Here is a 24,791-nt window from a genome sequence, read left to right on the forward strand (position 1 = left end):
CAGTAGGCTTATATTATTCTAATTACTTGTTTTATTAGGAGATCGCAGATACTGTATGGGCTGCCCTTTAGTAGTAAAGGCTGCATTGATAAATGAGGGCCCAGGAATATGATATCTATAATCCACATGGGGTCAAAAGGTGCACGTTAAAATAATTGTTCTATATTTTAAAATGGTTAGTAGGGTTAGATGACGGTAACATCATGTTTCATCTGATGCTCCATTTGTTCCAAATAACAACATTGTAATAATGTTTTGGTGACATGCTGCATGGGAAAAGTGACACCTTGATTAAATTCTATACACATCAAATAATATGTGATCACTGGGTAATTTCAGAATTTCTAGTAATTTATAAAATAGTCTAATTCTAATTATACAACGGCATGCACATTTCTCGATTCTGATTGGCTGAAACAGTCAACTTACACGTGGGTATTTTTCATAACCCAACGCTCTTGGTCCCAGGACCTGCCCACAACCGCTTTACTATCAATGCCCCGTTCGTGGTTTTAGGGATGAAAGCAAGATGGCGGACAAGCCGGTTTATGAAAGGATAATGGTGATAGGGTCATAAAGACTAAATGAAAAACGATTCTGTCACGGCGAATGTCTTAGTTGCTTAAACAATGTTGGATGATGTAATTGATGGGTCATTAGTCATTGTGGAACAAAATAAAAATCGCGCAAATTGATTGATTGATTGATTGATTGATTGCAAAATTTGTACCTACTTTCTATAGAAGCAGCCTTGTTTCCAACTGGTTAAGTTTAGGCCCTCTTTCGAAGTTGGTTACGGTTAGAGTTTGGAATCAGGGCTGGTGGTCTATCGCCCTACTCTAAAGACAAACTCTAACCTTAACCAACTTCGAAAGAGGGCCTAAACTTAACCAGTTGGAAACAGCTAATTTTATTACTGTCCGCCTTGTTTACAACTTGTTAAGTTTAGGCCCTCTTTTGAAGTTGGTTAAGGTTAGAGTTTGTCTTTAGAGCAGGGCGATAGACCACCAGCCCTGATTCCAAACTCTAACCTTAACCAACTTCGAAAGAGGGTCTAAACTTAACCAGTTGTCAGTAATAAAATTAGCAATCAATCACTTAAAACAGCGCACCTCCCAGCTGCTTCTATAGAAAGTAGGTTTAAAAATTTAAAAAAATTAAAAAACTCTTATAGGGCAAACAACACTTTTATTATTTTCCTAGGGCAAAGAAAACTTTTTTTAATTTGTTTTACCTACTTTCTATAGAAGCATCTAAGAATGAAGTTCTATAGAAAGTAGGTTAAAAACTAAAGAAAAGTTGGATGTGTTAGTTTGCTGGATGTCTAGTTGAAAGACAGTTGGATGTCTTAGTTTGTTGGATGTCTAGGTGAAAGACAGTTGGATGTTTTAGTTTGTTGGATGCCTAGTTAAAAGACAGTTGGATGTGTTAGTTTGTTGGATGTCCTACTGAGAACAGTTGGATGCACTTCCGAGCTGCTTCCACATGGAGGCAACTTCTCTTTTTTTTTTTTGGGAACTACTTTTTCTGGCGGATGGTTTTTTCAATAAATCTTCACTTAATGTGTGTTTATTGTATAGCAATAAGGTTAGATGAATGTGCCAGTTGTATAAAAGCCATTACACCACGCGTAGTCGTGGGTTGTGACAATTAGACCATGCCTAGGAGGGTCTAACGACCACCCCTAGGCATCGTCTAATTGTCACAACCCACTCCTGCGTGTGATGTAATGCTTAATTTGAATTATTCATCGTTCTTCCCTTGTATCTAGCAGGCCATCGGTGGGTAGCAGGTCTCTTCCTTCCCTGTCTGGCTACTGTACCCCAAAGCCAAAAGTAAGAAAAACAGACTTTTAAAAACCGGGCAGTGGATTAAGTACATGCAGTGTTCCTGGCACCAGAAAGGACAGCTCATTTATTAAGGTAAGGGATAATGCATGAGGGAGGGCGTCGCACAGTTTAAATGACCGATGAGTGGCTTTTCAACAGAAAATATAAATCTCAAAAGAAAACACATCTATTTATTTATAGTAAGAGTTGCAATGTTTACACTACAACATGTGGTGAGACTAATACCCGGGAAAACAAAGATTCAAAGGGAATGCAAATAGCTTGGCCCTCATTTATCAATGGTGCGTACGCACAGATATGTGCGTAAACCGTGCGTACGATAATTTCTAAGCAAATTGTGGGACTTTGGGATCAATTTGAACGTGTGCTTGACATTGTGCATATATCTATGCACAGCTCAGACCGTGCATACCTGGCGCCCAGCGGTAGAATATGAAGACTACATCACGGAAATAACCTTTCGTGCATTAATTCATTATAGTTAATTGTAAAATAGCGACATGTGTAATTATTGTCAAACCCTATAAATAGCATTTGGAATGGGTCTTTCCAAATGAATGCATCTTATTTATTTATCGTTGCATTTGGCTGATAAGTCATTGCCGGTGGCCGGGAGGAACGCATTAAATTGTAATGTTATTACTGGGGTATCTGTAATTAAAATATCACTTAAATGCAGGGGATCGGGGCTATCTACTGAAGCCATGGCTGATGACTCCTCTGATCAACCCCAACAGGAGCGCATCTACAACCGAGCACACTCACGCACAAGAGTCACTGTGGAGCGTGCAATTTGCCTGCTGAAAGGTTGATGGCTCTGCCCATGTCTGGCACAGGGGGCACGCTGCAGTACCGGACTGAAAAGGTTTGCCACATCGTCATGGCTTGCAGTGTGCTCCATAATCTGCCCATCAGAAATGGCATCCCGCTGCTGGAAGTTGGAACCCCCAAGACCTGACGCATGTCAGACGTGGAACAGCCACCTCCAAAACGCCACAGCAATACAGAGCAAGAGCTCATAGAGCAGTTTATGTAAATCTACCCATGCAAGATATTCAGGGATTAAAGCAAAAAACCTCCACTGTATATTTTTTATTTAATAGCGTTAGTGTTTTAAGGGAACTAGATTATTTTGAACATCTTTTCTATTGCCAGTTTGCTTTTACGTAATATCAATGCTGTTTTCAATTCATTAAATAAAACTGATACTTTTTGCAAGGGTTTAAATTACTGACTGTCAATACAAACAATCAACCATATGATCTACATACCTTAACTTTTCAGTGCACGTTTTTATTTACATTGTGACAACACAGTCTATTTGTGCGCTCCCGCACAGACGTGATGGAATTCAAGTTCGAGTTTTTATTGATCACATATGCAGGCTACACATGGCGTAGGCTACATGGCAGTGAGATTCATTGTTCTTGTATGATCTCGTATTATTGTTATAGTATAGGCTATTGTCAAGAAAGGAAGTACATTATTTTCAATCGTGGCTTTAATTCGTAGTCGAGAAGCAGTTTCCTAGCAGCTTCTAATCCCAATCCGTCTCAGCCACATGCATAACTGGCTGAGACCGGCTATGGAAACAAATCATAAATAGACTACTGTAAATAAAATAGCCTATAACATTATTAAGGATTGGGGCGGTCGGGTGGCGTAGCGGATATTGTGCTTGTCACCAATGCAAGAGGCTCCTGGAGTCAGCATTGCCCTGCGGCTTGGGCCGGTCGTCATACTAACTCGTTTGGCTGAGTTAGCGGGAGGGAAGTCGTGGGTGGTAATCTGGCATTGTGGACAGCGACGCTTCCAGGCCAGGTGAAAAAAATAGCCACTGGCTGTCTCCACGTGTGTCGGAGGAAGCGTGTGGTGGACTTCAGGGTTCCCTTGTACCGACCAGTAGGAGGAACATGCGCACAACAACCAGGTAGGGGAAGGGGGGAATTGGCTAAATTGGGATGGGGAGAAAAAATAGAAAATCAGGCGGAGAAAAAGAGGATTAAAAAAGAAAAAACATTATAAAGGATATAGGCTATAGCAGGGGTTCCCAACCGTTCTTCCCCAGAGCCCCACGATCAGGCCCGGACTGGCCATCGGGAGCACCGGGAGTTTTCTTGTGGCTTGGCCTGCACAGATTAAAATAATTTTTTTTTTTTTTTATTATATAAAAAAAAATATATATATATATTATTATAATTATAAATGTTTTCGCCAGGCCATTGTTTCTAGTTGTGGCGGCGTGATAGTTAGATAACCTAGGTGGGTGGGGAACAACCAGGATTTCACTGTCTGCGACAGAGTTGGAGAACTATCTCTCTGACTCTCTCCCTCTCGCGGATCACACACAAATGGAGCCGTGCTGCCGCTTGTGATTGGTTGAGGCGGGACCAGGCGATACAACTGATTGACAGCGGAGGCGGCGAATGGAATGGCAAATGGCACTCTGCAGAATAACAGCCGGTGTAGTGAGGGACTCGGGAGAGATAGAGCGAACGTCAATTAACGTTGATGTCAAGATGGACAGTGGAAGAAAGAGAAAGGGTGGAGGAGAGAGGGATAAAACAAAGAAAAAGAATGGCCCTTACAGAGGATGCTGCTAAATCCGGCAACATTTATCATATGTTTTCTTGCACCAAGGTCAAGGGACCAGCAGGTTAGTTAGTGATCACGATTCCTCTGAGACATAGGAATATGATATGCATAGGTATACTGGTCCGTCAGCGAGGAGATAGCCCACAGCGGATAGCCATTTGAGAATAGGCTATTATTATGGCCAAACGAGGGCATAGCCCAGGGGTGGCCAACCCGCGGCTCGCGAGCCGCATGCGGCTCTTTGCCCGTCAATGTGCGGCTCTTCCATCCATAAAAATATATATATATATTTTTTTATTTATTGTTTTTTGTTTTTTTTTGTTTTTTTACTTTTCTTCCATAAGGACGTATAATAAACATTTACAACTTTTTTTTAAATGGTCCATTTGCATGTTCTTGGTATCTGAATCTAGGGACATATATGGATCAGTGTCAGAAATAGTGTGTCTGTTACTAGACTTGAGTAAATTGTAATGAACCAAAGGAGAATATCAATTCTATTTAAAAAAAAAAAAATCTTTGACTGTGAATAACACCATGCTAAAATTGACCAGACCTGAAAAATCTAAGCAAATGAATAAAGGGAAGATGATTAAACCGAAGGTTTTGTAGATACAGTACTGAATTCTGCCATCTTTTTTATAATGTAAATTTCTCCACCATTTTTCATCGTATTGCAACAAATTTTTTTGCAAGACGTTCACAGAAAGGTAGAGGAACTAACTGCGTTCTGTTTTATGGCAATAACGTGCAGGTTTGTGGGAGATAATCCCAAAAAATAAGAGAAATAAAAAAGTAAATGCAGAAGTCAGATGATTGACAGGGGCTGGTGTGAGCTGGGTAGGGTAGTTTTTCGAAATTCGAAAGCCCTGAGTCTCTTCCTTCAAAAGACTACACTCACTTTTGGCTGCTCCACTTCCTCCTGTCAATATGCGCCGGTTTCCGACTCAATGCCCTGAGATTTCTATAATCTTATATTTCACTAATAACAGTTAAAATAATTGGTGAACAAACGTAATGCTGAAAATATACACTTTTACTGTATATCTCGGGCTTAAGAGGTTAACCATGTGAGGCCCAAATTAAAAAGACATTAGCAACTTCAGAGGCCAGAGGGTGGGACATATAAACACATTTACTATCAAATAGCATTGTGAGGCTGAACAACAGGACCAATTGACTATACATGTGCTTAAGTTTTTTTAAATAAACATTCTTTTTTTAAATGGCTAAAAGTGATTTTGTAATTTTGCAACCGTGGGTCTCACAGGTACTTTTAACCCTGTGAGGCCCAAATAAAAAAGACATTAGCAACTTCAGAGACCAGAGGGTTAGACCTATAAACACATGAAGGGTGCCGTGACTGAAAAAAAAGTTGAGAAACGCTGGTATATGGTGTGGCTCTTTGTGGTACCACAGTAATTTTTGTGGCTCTTAGTCTCTGACTGGTTGGCCACCCCTGGCATAGCCTATACATATTATTTAATGTTTTTATAAGCGTAAAGATACAAGGACAACAGTTACTTAGATTAACGATCAAGTTAGTTTACTGTATGCAGGCTTCGCAGGGCTCTGTGTCTGTGCCATAATGTCTGTTGCATAATGTATATGCTATTATATAATTTATATAGGCTACCTAATACCGACATCAAAATAGATTGTATGCCTCTACAAATCATATTATACCAGGTAGCCAATCGAACTTTAAAAGAACAAAACGAAAAAAGGCATTCATATTCCAAAGGAATTCATATTCCACACCAACGCCAAACAGGTTAACAGTCTTTATTAGTATTTTGCGCTGCCCCGGCAGCAATGGTCTTTAGCGAGTCGCTGATATCCAACATCACCGTGTAGACCTCCGTGAGCAATCTCGCTTGTGAAGTTTCTCAGTGTTCGCTCGGCTTAGTCCATTATTTCACATCCCATGGGGGTGTTTCATTACCATATGGATAATCATGCACGAGCATAGACGGTAAGACATTTTTTTATTTATCAACACAGAGTGTGCGTAGGACCCGTGTACGCACCTGTGATAAATCCAGATTTTTCTGTGCATAGAGACATTCTAAATTCTGTACTTAGGAACAAAAATAGAACACTTTCTATGCATTATTGATAAATGAGGGGAGTCTACTCCAGCAAGTAGTCAAGTCCCTAGTAACGACCTAGCAACCACTACATTTGATAGTGCCTGCACTAAAATCTAACGTCACTTGTCTACTCTAGACCAAACTAATATCCTAGCCTTACTACTCTATTGAATTCACTAATGTTATGATTTGACAATGGAAAGCCATACCAAGGGGTAAAGCATACAAGTAATTTTTGGTTGTTCGCAAATTTCTCACCACATATCAGGCATATGCCTACAGGTAAGCCTGCATCGTTAGTCGTGAAAGCAAATTAATCTGTCGACGCTGAATTAAACCCTCTATTTTCCTCAAATTTTCCTTCTTTTGGATGTATCCATGGTGAGCTTACTGGGGGGTCGGAAACTCAATATTAGCCATTTGCAGACGTCAGGGAGAGGCGCGGGGTGTGACCTACTGTATATTTTAGTTGATGAAATATTTTAGTTGATGAAATATTTGTTCATTTCAGTGTCACAGTATGACATCGATCTCCAAAATAAGAGATACAAAAAAAAGTTTAAAAAGATTGTTATTATTTTTTTCCAGGGAGCCGCAGCTGATTGGCTAAAGAGCTGCATGTGGCTCCGGAGCCACAGGTTGCCGACCCCTGATTTGGAGAACATTAATAATGCACACCAATCACAATTGCGTATTCACACAGGCCTTTGTGTGTGTCGTTGGTATTACAATTACAATTTAGTTATTTATCTGAGGCTTTTATCCAAAGTGACTTACAGATTGTGAACAACATGTCACCAGGAGGGGTACATCTCCGGCAGCTAAGGGTCAGTGGCGTTGCATGTCAAATAATATTGAGTGCATAGTAGTATAGACATATTAGCAAGATAGGTAGTAGTATAATAATAGTAGCACTAGTTGTAGGGTACTAGTAAAAAGGCTAGAGGGTTAGTATTTTTATAATACATTTTCTTGGTATGACATCACAAAGGGTAATACTTGTGATTGGCTTGTTTAATCTGAAGATGATTTTCAGGTAACATCCCTGGCCAAATGGCATGGGGTATCTATGCCCCCCCCCCCCCCCCCCACACCCCCACCAAGCACATTACTGATAATGCACCTGACTAAGAATGCACCTGACTAATAATGCACCTGACTAAGAATGCCCTGCCAGCGTTTAGCCGTGCTGTGGCCTGTCTGGCACATAGTGAACGTCTCCATTGTCTTTACAACCTGGCCAGAGCCAACTCGGACTGTTGTATCATACCGGTTTAGCTCATGGAGCCCATTGTATAATAATGCCCATAATATTAAAAGAAATAATTATAAAAATAATAATAACAATAATTATAATAATAATTAATAATACAAATATATAATCACATCCTTATACAGGTATATCCGTTTTCATTGTATGAGCTGATGGACCTAAACAGGTAAACCCAATGTAAATGTGTGCGCGTGAGTGTGAACAAGCAAGGAACACGACTTGAATGCATAGAGATGAGTTTATTGATGACAAGTTCTTAAACTAAATGAAAAGTGAGGTAGTGGGAATCTTCACCAATAGGGCTGTTATTCATTCTGAATGAGCTCCGTATTCCAAGCTGCTGTGTTGGCCACCTGTTTGGAGACAGAGATAGAAATGGTTACAGCTAAAACCTCTCAGGCTAAAGAACACATTATAAATTACATATTTGGCTTGCCGTGCTCAAATGGTTTCCTTTAGAGTACTTGTAAGGTATGGAAGCCAACGCAGTGTTGTTTTTAAACTTGAGTGAAACTCTTTCAAAGTTGTTTGAAAGGACAACTCTGGTGTAACTTGTTTATTCTTTATCAAACCATCCAATGCAGTTCAGACTGGCTCAGTGTTATAGGAGTTTTTTGAAACTGGGAGACAAAGCGATAATGACTTTATTGTGGGAAGAAAATATTGTGTTTAATAAGGACTATTTTCACTTTTTACTGTATGTTATTATTTACAGGTGACAGTGGAACACCCTAATCTGGAACTAGACTGGAAACAATCTTTTCAAAATACATTTCCCCCAAAATAAATACACATAATTATTGTTCATGATGGATTGACGGTTTATACTGAGCAAGATATACGTGTGTCTCTGTGACGCATTTTAAACGGTCTTCTGAAAACTGGATGTACAGGATAGTAGAGGCCAATGAGCACATTTAGTTAACATGGTAGTAAAACACCTGTTTTCAGTTATAACTGGCTATGGAAGTTCTAAAAAGCCTATATCCTGTTCAAACCATTCGAGATACACATGTGAATGTCCACATTTTAGATGTTAATGTTATCTACTGTGATGGACGTTGACAAGTGAAAGGGAGTAGCCTCCCCATTAGCACAACGGTGCACAACTGTATGAAGTCCTGGGACTGAGAGCTATACATAGGATGCCAAACACCACTGCTGGTCTGTCGACCCAAACGTTGGTTAAAAGTATTCCTTCATAAAGTGAAGTAGCCAAAATACCAGTGTGCTCGGTTATTGCTTCCAAATTCATGTTTTAGAGGGTGAACAGTTCCAGATTGTAGTGTTTAACAATCAAGTCAATCAGCAATTGACAACTAACTCAATTAGAAATATTTCACCCTTCTCTTTGTTTTGTCCCATTTATGCTAATATATTTTCCCTTGTATATGTAATTCTGAACTGTTTGAACTTACTTCATAATCTCGACGGCATTGCAAATGAGGGGTAAGACCATTAGAGATGAAAAGTTCCAGATTGTAGTGTTTAAATTGAAGGACCACTAGCCGCTGAACTTACTTGAGCGTTTAGCACTTGTACAGTCTGTTGAGTCTGCTGATGTCATTCTGACTCATCTGTGTGGCCTTGCCGATCTCCACGTTCTGGTTGGGGATGGGCACCATGGTGGGCTGGTTGTTCTTGGAGAAGGCCATCCTGGATATCACACGGACCAACAATCAGTTCAATCTGGAAGACTTTGCTCACAACAATCATCCAGTCAGTTTAAACTTCGGGGAGGTTCAGTTTAGCCGAAGCGTTGACACCAGGGGCGGAGCTATAGGCGAGGCTGCAGAGGCAGCTGCCTTAGGGCCCGCCCACCGTCTGGCGGGAGGGGGGCCCGGGCCCAGGCCCGGGACTGAATGGAGTTGCCGTTCGCGTGTGGGACTGGATCGAACGGCAACTGGTAACGGCAACTGGGACTGGTGCGTTTGTTTTGATTCTAGGCTCCTCCCGTTTTGCCAGTACTGTGGTACGAGTACGACTGATAGCGTGTGGTTTAGGAACAGGGCGTTTTGCACAAATCCAGCGCTCCCTTTCCTTGGCTGTGACGTAGCCACGTAAGTCTCACAAGCAGCGCGGAGGTGCCACGTTCACGTTACGTGGGAAGAATCGGAAGAACCAGCTTCCGACTGGGAAAAACCATTCACGTCAGCCTCCTAGTTGTAATTCCTACTAGGACATATGGGATTTTTTATAGACCCCGATATCTCCCACTTCGCGTCACGAATTGCGGAAGTATGGATGTGGGCGTTTTGATCGAGTCAATGCGTGAAGGCTTCCTAGTTGTAGCAACGAGATTACCTCTGGTTCTTCCGCTTCTTCCCACGTAACGTGAACGCGACATCAGAGAAAAATATCGCTTGCTAATGTTGCTATAGGGGCAACAAGCTATGTCCAACATAATAAGTCACCTGAAACATCACCACCGCTACCATGGTGTATTAAAATCCGACGACGCCGAGCAGCTAAAGGGGACATTTACCGAGGACCAGCACAAAGTGTGGATATATTATGATTTAACAAGTCTTATCTGTCCGGGACGATGACAACATTATTGCAGGTAAGCTAACTACTAACGTTATCACGCCAGCTTGGATGCTAACTAACGTAATGTGAATGAATGAATGAATGAAAACTTTATTTAACAGATTGCAGAATGGGTACAATACAGTACGGCTCAATACACACAATTGTTAAGCGGATGCAGACCAGAGAAAGACGTTTGTCTTGTTTACATCAGGGTCCCCCATTTTCAATTCATAGTGATCATAGAAAACATATACGTTACCACCTAGCCACAATCTATGGTATTTCTAGGTTACCACATGGGTGGCGCACGTGAACACTTTGTGAATTATGTGAGGGTGTATCATGATGATGGTAATTTGGCACTTAACGAACATTACCTATCTCTTTGCCGTTTTGCATAGTGCACTGCATAGTACCAGAGATGACAAAAGTTATGTGGTAACATAGGTCGCATCACTGCCAGTAGTCTGCCTATTACCCAATTCTGACTCTGGTATTAGTCAACTAACGTACTGTTAGCCAGTTAGTACTGTTAGCCAGTTAGTACTGTTAGCCAGCTACTGTAATAACGAAACTGAAATATCTAATGATGATAGTCAATCATAAAGACAGAAAACACTCTCATCACAGACAAGCTGGATCTGGCCAAATACCTAAACATGTCATGGTGAATGAATGAAAACTTTATTTAACAGATTGCAGAATGGGTACAATACAGTACAGCTCAATACATACAATTGTTAAGGGGATGCAGACCAGAGAAACACTTTCGTCTTGTTTATATCAGGGTCCCCCATTTTCAATTCATTATAACATAATGACATACAGATAGACAGTAGTGCTACATCTATACATGACATACCAGATTTGCAAATACAGTACTGTTTGTGATACGAAAAGAGTCCAGAAAAGAGAGTATATACATTTGACGTATTATTATTGTATTGTGATATGTTTTGTTTCATGTTGGAATTTTTTTTTTTTTTTTTTTTAATAATACAATAAATATCGGGGGGGGGGGGGGGGCCCGAGCTGTCAATCTCGCCTCGGGGCCCGTGGGGCATTCCAACCGCCACTGGTTGACACAATGTCACTCACTCATCGCAGATAGCTGCTGTCTTTATATTTATTTGTGCCGATATGAATTGAGCACCTCAGACTAAAAACCTTATAAGTCCATTTTAAGTTTTCAGAGGAACAATGTTTTCAAACTATATTATCCAAAGACGGTAAGTGTAAGAGTGAGAGTGTTGTGTTCATTCATAGTTAAGGACAGTAGAGCTTGAGTACTTTATTATCTAAAGATGGTAAGTTAGAATGTTGTGTTAATTTATAGTTAAAGACAGTAGAGGTTGAATAGTACCTTGTGATATAACACATTCACATTCCAAGTGATTTGGATTAACTTCACAACTGCAGATACAAAGGCTGTCCAAAGAATTCAAAGGGGACTTATATGGTTCTTCAGTGCAAAGGTTAAATTGTCTTGTTTTTGTTCTAAGATTAGAACTATAATAGTATTTGTTCAGTGGATCATGCCCCCAAATGTCCCTTTAATCACCCCCCCCCCCCCCCCCTGTGTTGTATTAGAAGCATTGCAAGCCATTGATACCAGGAGTTCAACTGGGAAGGATAACTTAGATACATTTTTTCATAAAAAAAATAATCTCTGCTCCAATTAGTGCGGTTTATTAATTAATTATCTTCTGAACTGTTTGAATTTACTTCATAATCTCGAAGCTATTGCGAATGAGCGGTAGAACCATTTGAGACTAAATTAAATAAAGCGTTCAATCAATTTCAAATTAGTAACCCAGTCTCTCCTGATTGAATTGGAATGAATGGAGGCAAGATATGTGTGTTTATTCAGACGAGCTATTAGGGGCGCTGTGGAACGCTTTGTCATCAGCAGGAGAAGCGGCCAGGGGGATTATGCCACGCGGCTAATAGTGACGCACATGGAACTAAACGCATTCCTGTCTCTGGTCTGTGTTAATGTCCCGGGGGACTCTATGGGACGTCCTGTTGTGTCGTGCACCGAGTGTGTCTGTCGTAGCCGACCGTAGAACCCTGTCACTCTGTCTATACAGGATGTCTCTGGGCTCACGGTCAGCAGGACCAATTACATTACATTCATTTAATTTGTGAATGAAGTGTTTCTGTTTGTGACGTTGAAGTAACAGTAAACAATCATGGAGTATTATACTATTGTATCATAATATTATGGGTATATTCCATTATAGAATTATTTACGGTTTTGATTCGACGTTGTGTCCGTCAGAATCAAAAACTCTTTATTCACCGGATGCCATTCATTTGGGGGGATGTAATATCAATTTATTCACCATTAATTTATAATCAACTTAATTATGAATTGGCTGCTCAGTGGAGAGAGAGGTGAGGAGGGGGTTACAGACGTGTGGTTACCTGTGGTACTGCATGACTGAGTTGTAGTGTAGTGGGTTACAGGCGTGTGGTTACCTGTGGTACTGCATGACTGAGTTGTAGTCGTAGGGGGTTCCCTGGTTCAGGGTGTTGATCTTATTGAAGTTGTGCTGCATGCCTGCATGAGGAAAGATTATTAGACAAAAACATACAGGAAAAAGCTAATATTAACCCATTGCCCGCCAAAATCGCTGTTCAGCGTTATTGCCCGCCATGCGTTGTCTGACAATATCGCTGTACAGCGTGTTTCAAGTTCATATTTCATATTTTCGTCATGGAATTCATATTTCACCCATGGAGCCTTGTCCTATGCTGCGGGAGCCATCACAACTCTGCAACGCTTCAATACCGCCACCTGGTGGCCGATCGGCGAGTTGCCAAACCGGAAATGCCCGTTTCAGCTCGGTCCGTCCCCTAATTCCGTCCGGCCACTCGTTTATCGTCCCGGGACTCAATCCACACACCGTGGACATGGATCGTTGCCATAACTCAATAAACAACATGATTTGGGCGTATATTAGTATTATACAAACTGGAACTGGATCGCCTCGATCCCCACCACATAACTGGGATCTGTTTGTTCCACTCTCATCGCCCAACGGTACAAGGAGACTGACGTGAGTTTCAGCGTTTTTCTTTAGTATTTTCGATACAAACTGCTCTGATCAATATATCACCCATACTACATAAATCATTTAACGTCGGTCACGGAATTATAAACGACCCCCCACCCCCTCCGTTCACCCGCAGATGATAAGTCATAACGTTTACGACCATGTACAGTTGAAATTTTTTATATAGCATGGATCGGTATCAAACTGTATTTGATAATCTAATATATGCATTTATGCCTATATCTCACGTTCTATGAAATACTGCAGAAAACGATAAAAACATATTTATACTCTAGACGGTATTTTCGTATGAATGTGTGAATGAAAAAGTAAAACGTTCCTACATCCTGAACGATAGATAATTGATGTTGAATGGGCCATAGTAATGTCAATTTAGCAATACAATTAAAAAAGTTATAGCCCTGCAAAGAAAGTGAACATCTCCATAGACAAATAGCGCTGGCAGGGAATGGTTTAGGATGATCAAAGTGGTGGCAGAGAATGGGTTAAGTAATTTCCACATAATTATTACTGACATGTTTGAGCATGTCAACTGAAAGGTGTGCTGTTTCATATCACACCTAGGGTTTAGATTAGAGTTGATTAAAATGTATTGTTATTATACAGCACAGTACAGTACAACTAAAAGAGAGTGCAAATGTAGCAGTAAAGTGCAATAGAAATATACAAAGTACAGGTGATTAAATAGTGCTGATCAGAGATATGTACAGAGTTGTAGTATAATATGCACAGTGATACAGATACAGGTATAAAGACAGTATGGTAGTAATCACACTGGTCAGCAGCAGAACTAGTAGAGTAGGTAAGGGATATGACCATATATAGATATAGTATCTACAGATATGTAAAATGCTTATGTGCAGGGCCGATACGATCGCCAATTGATTATGGATCGTTTATATGGTTTTCAAACCCAGGTATATTGCGTCACCTGATTGTTGTGATCGCGGTTGTCTTTTAGTGGGGCTGTAGCACCCCTAAATCTCATATCAACCATTATGAACGAAGACAGAGGAGAATGTTACCTTTCCAGTGATACCAATGTTATTGTTATTGTATGAGATATGCCATTTTACATATTGTATCTCTTAAAATAGTCTTCGTTTTTTCAACATGGTGACATTCAATATGTAAAATGGCATATCTCTGGTTCTATTTGGACTAGAATAATAAGATTGGTATATCTGGAAAGGTAACATTCTCCTCTGTCCGTAATGGCTGATATGAAAAGTGATCTAATAACGTTGATGCCTGCCATGGCCAGTAGGGGGGCGGATTTGGAGTTGCCCAATATCCAGATTTATTCTAAACATATGAAGCTACATGTGTACCAAGTTTGACGCTTTTATCACAAAGTGCACAATTCTTCAGCTAAGCCACCCCACTGTTTAGCATGAAGCGTGAAGACGAGGTCGTCTTGTGCACGAAGTGTGAAGAAGACGAGGGGGACTGACCGCTCTGGACGTTCTGCAGCAGGACCCGGATGTGCTGGTCCCGGTCGGAGCGGGTCTGCTCGTGGTTGAAGCCCAGGGCGTGGAGCAGCTCGTGCTGTATGGTCTTGTGGTACAGGCAGCCCCTGCTACTCAGGGACACGGTCTGGGAGTTGCCACGGCGACCCACGTAGGAGTAGCATCTGGCGATGATGACGGGGAAAAGGTGATTATTGCGGTGATGTTTGAAATGTAATTGTCGTAAATCTTACTAAATTAATCTTAAAGCCAAAGGGAATTAGCCTTTGGAGATGTGTAAATATTTGTGTGCTGGGAAGCCAGACATAGTGGTTTGGCCAGATGGCCAAGTCAGTCACAGAGGTGCGGGATAACCACAGGGAGTCAGGAGGTATCATTCACTTGCTAAAGCAAGGACAACCCTCCTCTTGCAGCTGTCGCAATTTAAATACAGTAGGAAATTTACGTATACACAACCCCCCAAATGGTCAAGGGGCAGCGCCCTAGTTGCAAATAGATCAATTGATTCGTCCCAAGACCGCCTCCTTTGTTAGAAAATACAAAATACCCAAAGTAAAGTAAAAAGTGATAACCAGCCAAGAAAAGACAGTGAAAGCCATATCACTGTTTAGTAATTTAATAGACGAACCAAGGGATATCAAACTGCAGTTTTCTAGTACCTTGGTAACACGGAATTCTGTGAAAACCCTACTTTTAAGTTAAAGCTAACTCTGGTATTGTGCTTAAAATGGAACAGGCAAGTGTCTGATTAATTAGATCACATTTTGGAATGATACACAGTAAGACAATGATTGCTAAATGCACAAATTGTGTTATCTCAGTTATATTTATACTACAGATATTAAGAAAATAACCAGGTTGTGTGTCTATAACAGATACAAAAGAATATCTAAACGTTAAGTTAAAATAACAGAGTCTAGAGGTTTAGAATTGGTTAAAACTGATCTATCACAAAGTGTATTAAAGAAATGAATTTGACTACCCCGCGGAAGTGACGTCGGTAAGAGGTGTGTCCTGTGAGTGTTATAATCCCTCTCTACAGGCCAGGAGAACACGAAAAAACGGACATCGAGACGAGACCACACATTCACCGTCATCAGAGGATGCCCTGTTTCCTGCTTCCAAGAATTACTGAACTGAATTACTCTAGAAATAATTCTAAAACTTGTTGATCTAGCGGAATCCTACGGAGTATCGTGTCATAGTGAACTCCAGTAGGTTCCAACTCTAGTATAGTGTGCGTTTTGAGTCAATAAAACGCCTTTGAGGTATTATACCCTGAGCAACTTGTCGACTGGATTTCATTTCAACTCTCTGCGGCACCGCACCTCTGCAGCAGGCGACCAGATAGCCTATCTGTATATAGGCTGAGAGCAACGCAGAGTAGCCAACAAGGTCCAACAGAACCACGATACAGGCCTTTCTCACGACCAGATACGTTATAATGTTTTTGAGGACTGTGTGTATGTGTCACTAGGAGGGATATGAGGACTGTGTGTATGTGTCACTAGGAGGGATATGAGGACTGTGTGTATGTGTAACTAGGAGGGATATGAGGACTGTGTATGTGTAACTAAGAGGGATATGAGGACTGTGTGTATGTGTAACTAGGAGGGATATGAGGACTGTGTATGTGTAACTAAGAGGGATATGAGGACTGTGTATGTGTAACTAGGAGGGATATGAGGACTGTGTATGTGTAACTAGGAGGGATATGAGGACTGTGTATGTGTAACTAGGAGGGATATGAGGACTGTGTATGTGTAACTAGGAGGGATATGAGGACTGTGTATGTGTAACTAGGAGGGATATGAGGACTGTGTGTGTAACTAGGAGGGATATGAGGACTGTGTGTATGTGTAGCTATGAGGGATATGAGGACTGTGTGTATGTGTCACTAGGAGGGATATGAGGACTGTGTGTACTGTATGTGTAACTAGGACTAGTGACTTTATAGACGTGTCGACTTCAACACACACACACACACACACACACACACACACACACACACACACACACACACACACACACACACACACACACACACACACACACACACACACACGCACGCACACACACACACACACACACACACACACACACACACACACACACACTCCAGTTCTTACCCCTTGAGGGACTGGATATTGATGTAGTCTCTCTGGTTGGAGCGTCTCACCAGACGGATGCAGGAGAAGGAGGAGAAGGACTCCAGACCGCGCTCGATGATGCTGCGCTCTCTGGAAGCTGGAAGCACACAGAGAACATTTGGTTAACCTCTTAACCTCCTAACCGCCTAAAATACATACCATTGGAATTTACTGTGTGCGGAGCTAATAATAGAATAATAGAATAGACAGAAAAACAGAAAAAGCTATAATAATAATAATAATAATAATAATAATAATAATAATAATAATAATAATAATAATAATAATAATAATAATAATAATAATAATAATAATAATAATAATAATAATAATAATAATAATAATAATAATAATAATAATAATAATAATAATAATAATAATAATAATAATAATATAGGCTACTGTACATGTGCCCACCTGAGTGTATACTGTGAAGTTATTGTCATGTCTCTGCACTGATATCACCAAGGCAAAGGTATTTAATTGTATTTGATGAAAGTGTTTCTGATTCATGAAGCAAAAACAAAACAAAAAAACGGTCTCATCCAGAAAAAGAAGCTGCTTAAACCTTATTGTATTTGTACTTTTCTTGTTTTGTTTTGTTTGATTCTTGTCTCCCACCTTTGCTAAAGTGTCCACAGCTCAGATCAGAAACCGCAAGAGGAGAATCGCCCGTAAAAGATTCACAATGTGATGGGGCTCAGTGGGCCTTATTTTGTGGCGCTCAAAGCACCCCAAAATAATCACATTACCAGAAGTCATGACGGACTGTAATCCACAGACCCTGTGCTTTCTATCGAGGTGCGTAATTGTCAACGCGACTGTTTACAACGAGGTCTCTGGATTATTTTGATATTTTGATATATTGTAACTGTGTCATGATAATTATCTGGGCCACAAAAGAAAGACTCATGGAGCTCCATTATAGTGGGACTGACGGACAGACATCCGCACGGCTGATATCTCCAAACCTGGGCAAATCACACCCAAACTATCTGGATGAATAGATAGCAACCCATAAAACTATGTTTTCTTTGTGTGTTTTGGCTGAACTGCCCTTTTAAGTAAAGATACATATTTAATTAAGCAGCTGTAAATGATAAACAACATATTACAACTGGAACTTGCAACCGTGTAATACTTGATTGTACTGGTTGGAGATAATGTATAAGACACTTACAGTACTGGTTATAGATGGTGTAGAAGACACTTACAGTATTGGTTATAGATGGTGTAGAGGACACTTACAGTACTGGTTATAGATGGTGTAGAAGACACTTACAGTACTGGTTATAGATGGTGTAGAAGACACTTACAGTACTGGTTGGAGATGGTGTAGAAGACACTTACAGTACTGGTTATAGATGGTGTAGATGTAGAAGACACTTACAGTACTGGTTGGAGATGGTGTAGAAGACACTTACAGTACTGGTTGGAGATGGTGTAGAAGACACTTACAGTACTGGTTGGAGATGGTGTAGAGGACACTTACAGTACTGGTTGGAGATGGTGTAGGGCACGTAGACCTTTCCGTCACTGGACTTGCCCCACATGCAGCCGCGGGATGTGCAGGGGTCGGCGTTCCTCTCGCTCTCGCTGTCGTAAGCGATGTCGTCCTCGATGTAGGGCTCGTCTGCGGTGTGCACTGTGTCAGGGGGGGAGGAGTAGGATGAGAATGTGAATATCCGGTAACATCCTCTCAGAAATGCATCAGAAAATGGTAAATGGACTCTGCATCCAAGGCGCTTTACAACTTGTGCCTCACGGTCAGCCGTTCACTCACACATTCACACACCGACCCCCACGATTTGAGCTTTTCCCCACTAATCAAGGAGAAAGTGCCGTCTCTTACCGACGTCCTTGTTGGCCTTCCACAGCAGTTCAGAGACGGACAGGTCCTGGTCAGGTGGCCTGTGGGGAGGAAATCAGATCATTCATTTCCATTTAGTAAATGCTGTTATTTATCCAGAGCAACAGTAGTCAGGGGCGGATTTAGGATTGTAGGAGATCCGGGGCTTAGCCCAGATAGGTGCCCGCGTGAGCGGGCCGGGATTTTTTTTTCTTCGACACCACAACCTTTAATTTATACCACCACTTTAAAGCGGACAACAGGCACTAGAGAACACTTAAATTCACACCCTTTAATTAATGAAGCAAACTATAATAATTTATAATAATAAGAATAATAATACACTGTGTTTGTATAGCACCTTTCATACAAGAATTGCAGCTCAAAGTGCTTCACAGCAGTACAAAAAGACAGGGATAAAATGAGCACAACATTGGCAGATCAAGAGCAATGCATAAAGTGCAGACATAAAGCATAAAATAGATAGCAGTGAAATAAACAAAGTCAAGGTAAGACATAGAACATTAAATCACATCGTTTTTCATATTAGGATCTAATATGATCGATAAAATAGTTAGTAAAATAGAATAAAATAATGCAATAGTGCATTGCAATAAAATAGTTATCATCGTATTTTTTCGGGAGGCCGGTAAGGAGTGCATTACAGTAGTCGAGTCGGCTTGAGATAAAGGCATGGATCTGGTTTTCAGCGTCCTTTTGATTTATAAATGGCCGTACTTTAGCTATGTTTATAAGGTGGAAGAATTATGTTTTTGTAGCAGCTGGATAGACTACAGATGGAAATTAGCTTCTGCTAAATCTGGTGCAAACATATTTTCACGTAACAATGATTAATTGTCAAAAAAAAAAAAAAATTATTTTAAATTTTTTTGGAAATAGATTCTGGGCTTTTCAGAAAACATTCAGGGCTTGAGCCCAAGTAGCCACCCCCTAGCCCCGCCCCTGACAGTAGTCTTAACAGTATAGCACCAACCTAGCAGGCAGCCAAATATTAGTCTAGAATCACAATAATAATAATACTGCTTCATTCAGACAGTAATATGGGTTTGACAAAGTACTGCAGGAGCAGGAGGCGAGCATGTTCGCCATGTTCATTTTTATTCATGTGTGATGCCAACAAAATGTGTTTGTACTCACGCAATGTGTCGGAAGTCATGCAGCCAAAATGGAAGGAGGGGACAAGGGAAGAGACATGGACAGAGTTAGGCCTCTGCTATAAGGTCTAAAAACACATGTAGTATAGTCACTGCATAATCAAACCCCAAATGACACGACTCACCTGGTCCTCCTCAGCCCAGGCAGAGACGATGAGCAGGGCCAGCAGACCCACGGCGAACTTCAAGGCGGCCATGTCAACAAAGTGTAGGCGGACAGGTTCGAAGAACTGTGTAACTGTATGCGGACAGGGAGACCCTTTTATACTCTCAATGTACAGTCTGTCCTTTTACCGTTATGTCAAACATCACTGATAACAACAGCACTGTCTTGAGAACATGCTGCCAATTCCCACCAAAAAAGAAAAGTCATGTTTCAGGTGTGGAATGTGAATGTGTTGAACCCCTGTGTGAACACACACTGTTGGGACAGGTGTGTGTGTTGTATACGGATCTAGGCTACATCACCACTAAGTTTTCATTTTTATATTGTCTCTATCATGAGTTATTAACAAAATATATAATTTATAAAACACCACCATAAAATGGTAAATTTATTTAGATCTTAAGAGACTATCCTGTTCAAATAAAGGTGAAATCTAAAAAAAATCATTATTAAAAAGGTAACATACCTGGCAAGGATGTAGTGAAGCCCATTTTCCATAATATGGAACCTTTAATTAAAAACATTTGATTCTTATACATGTATATCTTTCATTGTATGAGCTGTATGAGCTTGTATGAGTGTGTTTGTATGTGTGGGTGCGTGCATGTGCGTGTGCATGTACTAGTATGCATGTGTGTACATGGTGTACTGGTCCACGTGTTGCTGCTATGCTAGCAGAGACCATGACATTTCACTGATGGCCTTAAGTATTGAGGAACTTCTCACCAGGCTCCAATACAATTCAAAGAGGAGGCAAACGTACTTCAGAAACCACAACACATGTCCCTTTTCCAAAATGGGAAGCTCATAGCACTACTCTTCATATGTTCAATTGAGGAAGTGGTTGCAAACTGCTCGTCTGATCAAACATTATGATGATTTCATAGGCAGGGTGTGGACCAGCCTTCACTGCTCTCATACTCACATAATGCAATGAATGCCAAAACACACATTCTTGTATTACTATACTTGCGAGGACTATTGACTATATTCCTAGCCCCTGCTGACCCTAACCATAATCCTCTATACTACATGTCTAACCTTAACTCCCTACCACAGACAGGACAGCAGAAACCTGGCCAATTTTACGTTGTCGACTAAAAACACACCTCTTCAAACAATATCTGAAATACTATCTGAAGAATATGTACCCTAATACTACGCTACTATTCTTATACTACTATGTATACTACTACTACTAACTAATACTACTAACAACACCACTGACCCTTAGGCCTTAGCTGCCAGAGATGTACCCCTCCTGGTGACATGTTTACAATCTGTAGGTCCCTTTGGATAAAAGCGTCAGTTAAATAAGATAAGATAAGATGATCCTTTATTGATCCCCTTGGGGAAATTCGGGTGTCAAAGCAGCATGGGGCGGGGGGGGTACAGGGTGGGGGATGCATAGCTTCACAGGCCTATATACTGTACACTATAGGTACACATTTTTATTTTTTCACTTTCTCTCCTTCTTTTTTTCTGTTTTTCTCCCATCCCAATTTCGTATTATCCAATTCTTCCCTCCCCTGTCTTGTACGGTGCTAGACTATGCCTCCCACTGGTCGGCTGTAGTGAGGATAGAAGCCTTACATCACGTGTCCCCTCCGGTACACGAGGAGGCAGCCTGTCGCATCTTTTCACAGCAGCAGTTCGAACTCTCAGTTGCGAGGAGTAACGCGTGGGAGGCTCACGCTGCCCCCGATACTTCCTGTTTCTGCTGTACAGGCGTCACCCAACCGACCTGTAGGAGTCGCTGTCCACAACGTCCAATCCCCACCCACCGGCTTTCCCACCCTCTAACACTGCCAATTGTGTTAGTATGAACGACCGGCCAAGCCGGTAGCAATGCAGAGAGCTGGGCTCGATACCAGTATATCTTGCGTTAGTGGTGAGCGCCTTGCCCACTGCGCCACTCAGCCGCCCCCACTATAGGTACACTTAAAGTATAGATACAAATACAATATAATATCAAAAAAAGTACAAACACAAGATAGTCCAGTGATGAGAGTCCAGTGATATTAGTCTCTAGTGCAAAATACAAGATACAAGTCTTTAGTTCTCAAGTCCCGAGTTCCGACAGTGATAGTTCTGGCAGCAGATCCGGCCGTCCGAGCCCTTTGTTGTAGAGCCTGATGGCTGCCGGTATAAAGGACCGGCCGAGGCGGTTTGTGGTGTGTCGTGGGGGGGGGATGAGTCTTAGGCTGAACATGCTCTTCATTCTGGCTAGCTCCTCGTACAATAACTAAATTGTAAATGTAATGTAATAAACCCTAAGCCTAACGTTAACCTAACCCTAATTCTAACCCTTCACTAAAATGGCCTATTTCCTAGTGGGGACCACACAGAATGTCCTTGCAAACGGCTAGAAGTGTACAACAGTGCACACTGACCTCACACACACACATACTGTAGATCTTGTTTTAATTGGTCATCGCAGAGGGACAAAGTGCTCCCATCCTTTTTGATATTGCAGCGATGCCTGACTTCACTGTTCAGGGAAGAAAAATACACTCTGTCTCCCGTAGCTAAGACTATTAAACTACACTATTAAACTACACACTGGTTCACCACCAGTTGTCTTTGACAGCCACCATTAGAAACTATCAAGCACACAATCCATCTCTCTCTCTCTCTTCCACTCTCTCTCCACCCCCTCTATCCCTCTCTCTCCCTCCCTCCCCACCTCTATCCCCCCTTTCTCTCCCTCTTAGAAACGATCAAGCACACACTCCATCTTTCTCCCCCCCCCCCCCCCTATCCCTCTCACTGACTGTGTGTCTCTCTATCAGACACCCAGTCAGAGGACATGGGCACTGGCAGACCTGTCGCTGAGACCAGACCCCAGGTCAGGTTAGCGCGGCTACTGCTGCTTTAGAATACCAATAAAGCATCAGAAAGCATTACTCTAAGGAGGCCCCGTTTACAACCCCTCTTAACCTGATAAGCTGTAAGCCGTATTTTTCGCCTACTCAGGTTAACCTTTACTACCACACTACAGACGGTTTCACTACAGTGGTTGTGCAAAGGTTAACCTTCTGTAGTGTGGTAGTGAAAGGGTTAACATTCTGTACTGTGGCAGTGAAAAGGTTAACCTCTTAAGCCCTAGCCATATTTTCCAAAAATTAACCTAAAAATACATACCCAAGTAAATGGAGGATTGCTCCACTTCTACAAGGTCCATTTGCATGTTCTTGGTATCTAGGGACATCTATGGACGTCGTGGAATACATTTCCAGTGTCAGAAATATTGTGGCTGTTACTATGCTTTAGTAAATTGTAATAGATTAGAATAGAAATACTGGCACTACAAATCGCTCACAGTAAACAGTAAACATTTAGGTAGACAAAACCAAAAATCAAGAATAAGAGTTCAAATAAGCCTAAGAATAAAATACGGTCCGGGATATACATTTTCTATGTTACATTCTAATATAAAATATACAGTAAAAATATACAGTAAAAATATACAGAAGTGTAAAATTGTGCTATGTTCGTTTTAAAAGTAAAAGTCCAGGAAGATAGTACTGTCACCCTGTGCTCAGTGATGCAGTGAGGCACAGTGATGCGTTGTAAAGTATGATGGCTGTCGGAATGAAGGACTTCCTGTCCCGTTCAGTGCTACATCTCGGGAGTCTTAGGGCGGGATCCACAAAAAAATGGATTGCATGGTGCTAATTGCATCCTTACTTACAATTCATTATGAATTGAAAATGGGGGACCCTGATGTACACAAGACTACTATTTGAGTACTCTTGGGCTAACGCTGTGGGGGCCCGCCGCCTTGCCTGCATGTAACATGCTCAGCTGTTTATTCACCTGGTCTGCAGTAGGGCTTTGATGTCCTTAGTGACCCATGGTTTGTTGTTAGGGTAGCAGGTAACAGTCCTTGACGGGACATTGGAGTCCACACAAAAATGTATGTATTCTGTGATGCACTCTGTGAGCCCATCAATGTCCTCTCCATGGGGCTCACAGAGTACCTGCCAGTCTGTGACCTCTACACAGCCCTGTAGTGCCTCTTGGGCCTCCTCCAACCACCTTCTCACAGTTATTTTGACCGGAGGCACTAGACCAGGGGTGGCCAACCAGTCAGTGATTAAGAGCCACAAAAATTACTGTGGTACCACAAAGAGCCACACCATACCAGTGTTTCTCAAAAAAAATGTCAGTCACTGCACCCTTCATGTGTTTATAGGTCCCACCCTCTGGCCTCTGTAGTTGCTAATGTCTTTTTTATTTGGGCCTCACAGGGTTAACCTCTTAAGCCCGAGTGGTCCGGTACTGAACCGCAAATGACATCACGCCATAAATCTATCTCTACAGAATGTATGAATTAATGTTGCGTTGCGTTTTCTTTTCAAATGTAGCCAATAGTAAAGACTGTAACTCTGCCACTGGCCATGACAACATCCCCTCCAAATTCCTCAGAGACTCAGCAGCCGCCATCACCCCAGTCATCACACACATAATAAACCTCTCCATAAAACAGGGACACGTCCCCAAGGACTTCAAAATTGCGAGAGTGACCCCTCTGCACAAAAAAGGCAGTAAATTAG

General features: G+C 41.4%; 1 protein-coding gene across 1 annotated transcript in view; it reads right to left on the reverse strand.

Moving 5' to 3' along the window:
* Window positions 1–20,263, reverse strand: part of LOC311234689 (uncharacterized protein) — a gene marked incomplete at both ends in the record, with an annotated part of 41,100 nt that extends 20,837 nt beyond the window's left edge. Inside the window, 9 exons of the mRNA XM_084321933.1 lie at window positions 8,106–8,164; window positions 9,354–9,467; window positions 12,825–12,906; window positions 14,878–15,056; window positions 17,022–17,139; window positions 18,535–18,687; window positions 18,895–18,953; window positions 19,132–19,136; window positions 20,192–20,263. Coding sequence (XP_084178059.1) covers window positions 8,106–8,164; window positions 9,354–9,467; window positions 12,825–12,906; window positions 14,878–15,056; window positions 17,022–17,139; window positions 18,535–18,687; window positions 18,895–18,953; window positions 19,132–19,136; window positions 20,192–20,263 — 841 coding nt within the window. The remainder of the gene's footprint in view (window positions 1–8,105; window positions 8,165–9,353; window positions 9,468–12,824; window positions 12,907–14,877; window positions 15,057–17,021; window positions 17,140–18,534; window positions 18,688–18,894; window positions 18,954–19,131; window positions 19,137–20,191) is intronic.
* Between the last annotated feature and the right edge of the window lie 4,528 nt (window positions 20,264–24,791).

This window comes from Notolepis coatsorum (assembly GCF_963971535.1).
Source record: "Notolepis coatsorum genome assembly, chromosome: 9".
NCBI lineage: Eukaryota > Metazoa > Chordata > Actinopteri > Aulopiformes > Paralepididae > Notolepis > Notolepis coatsorum.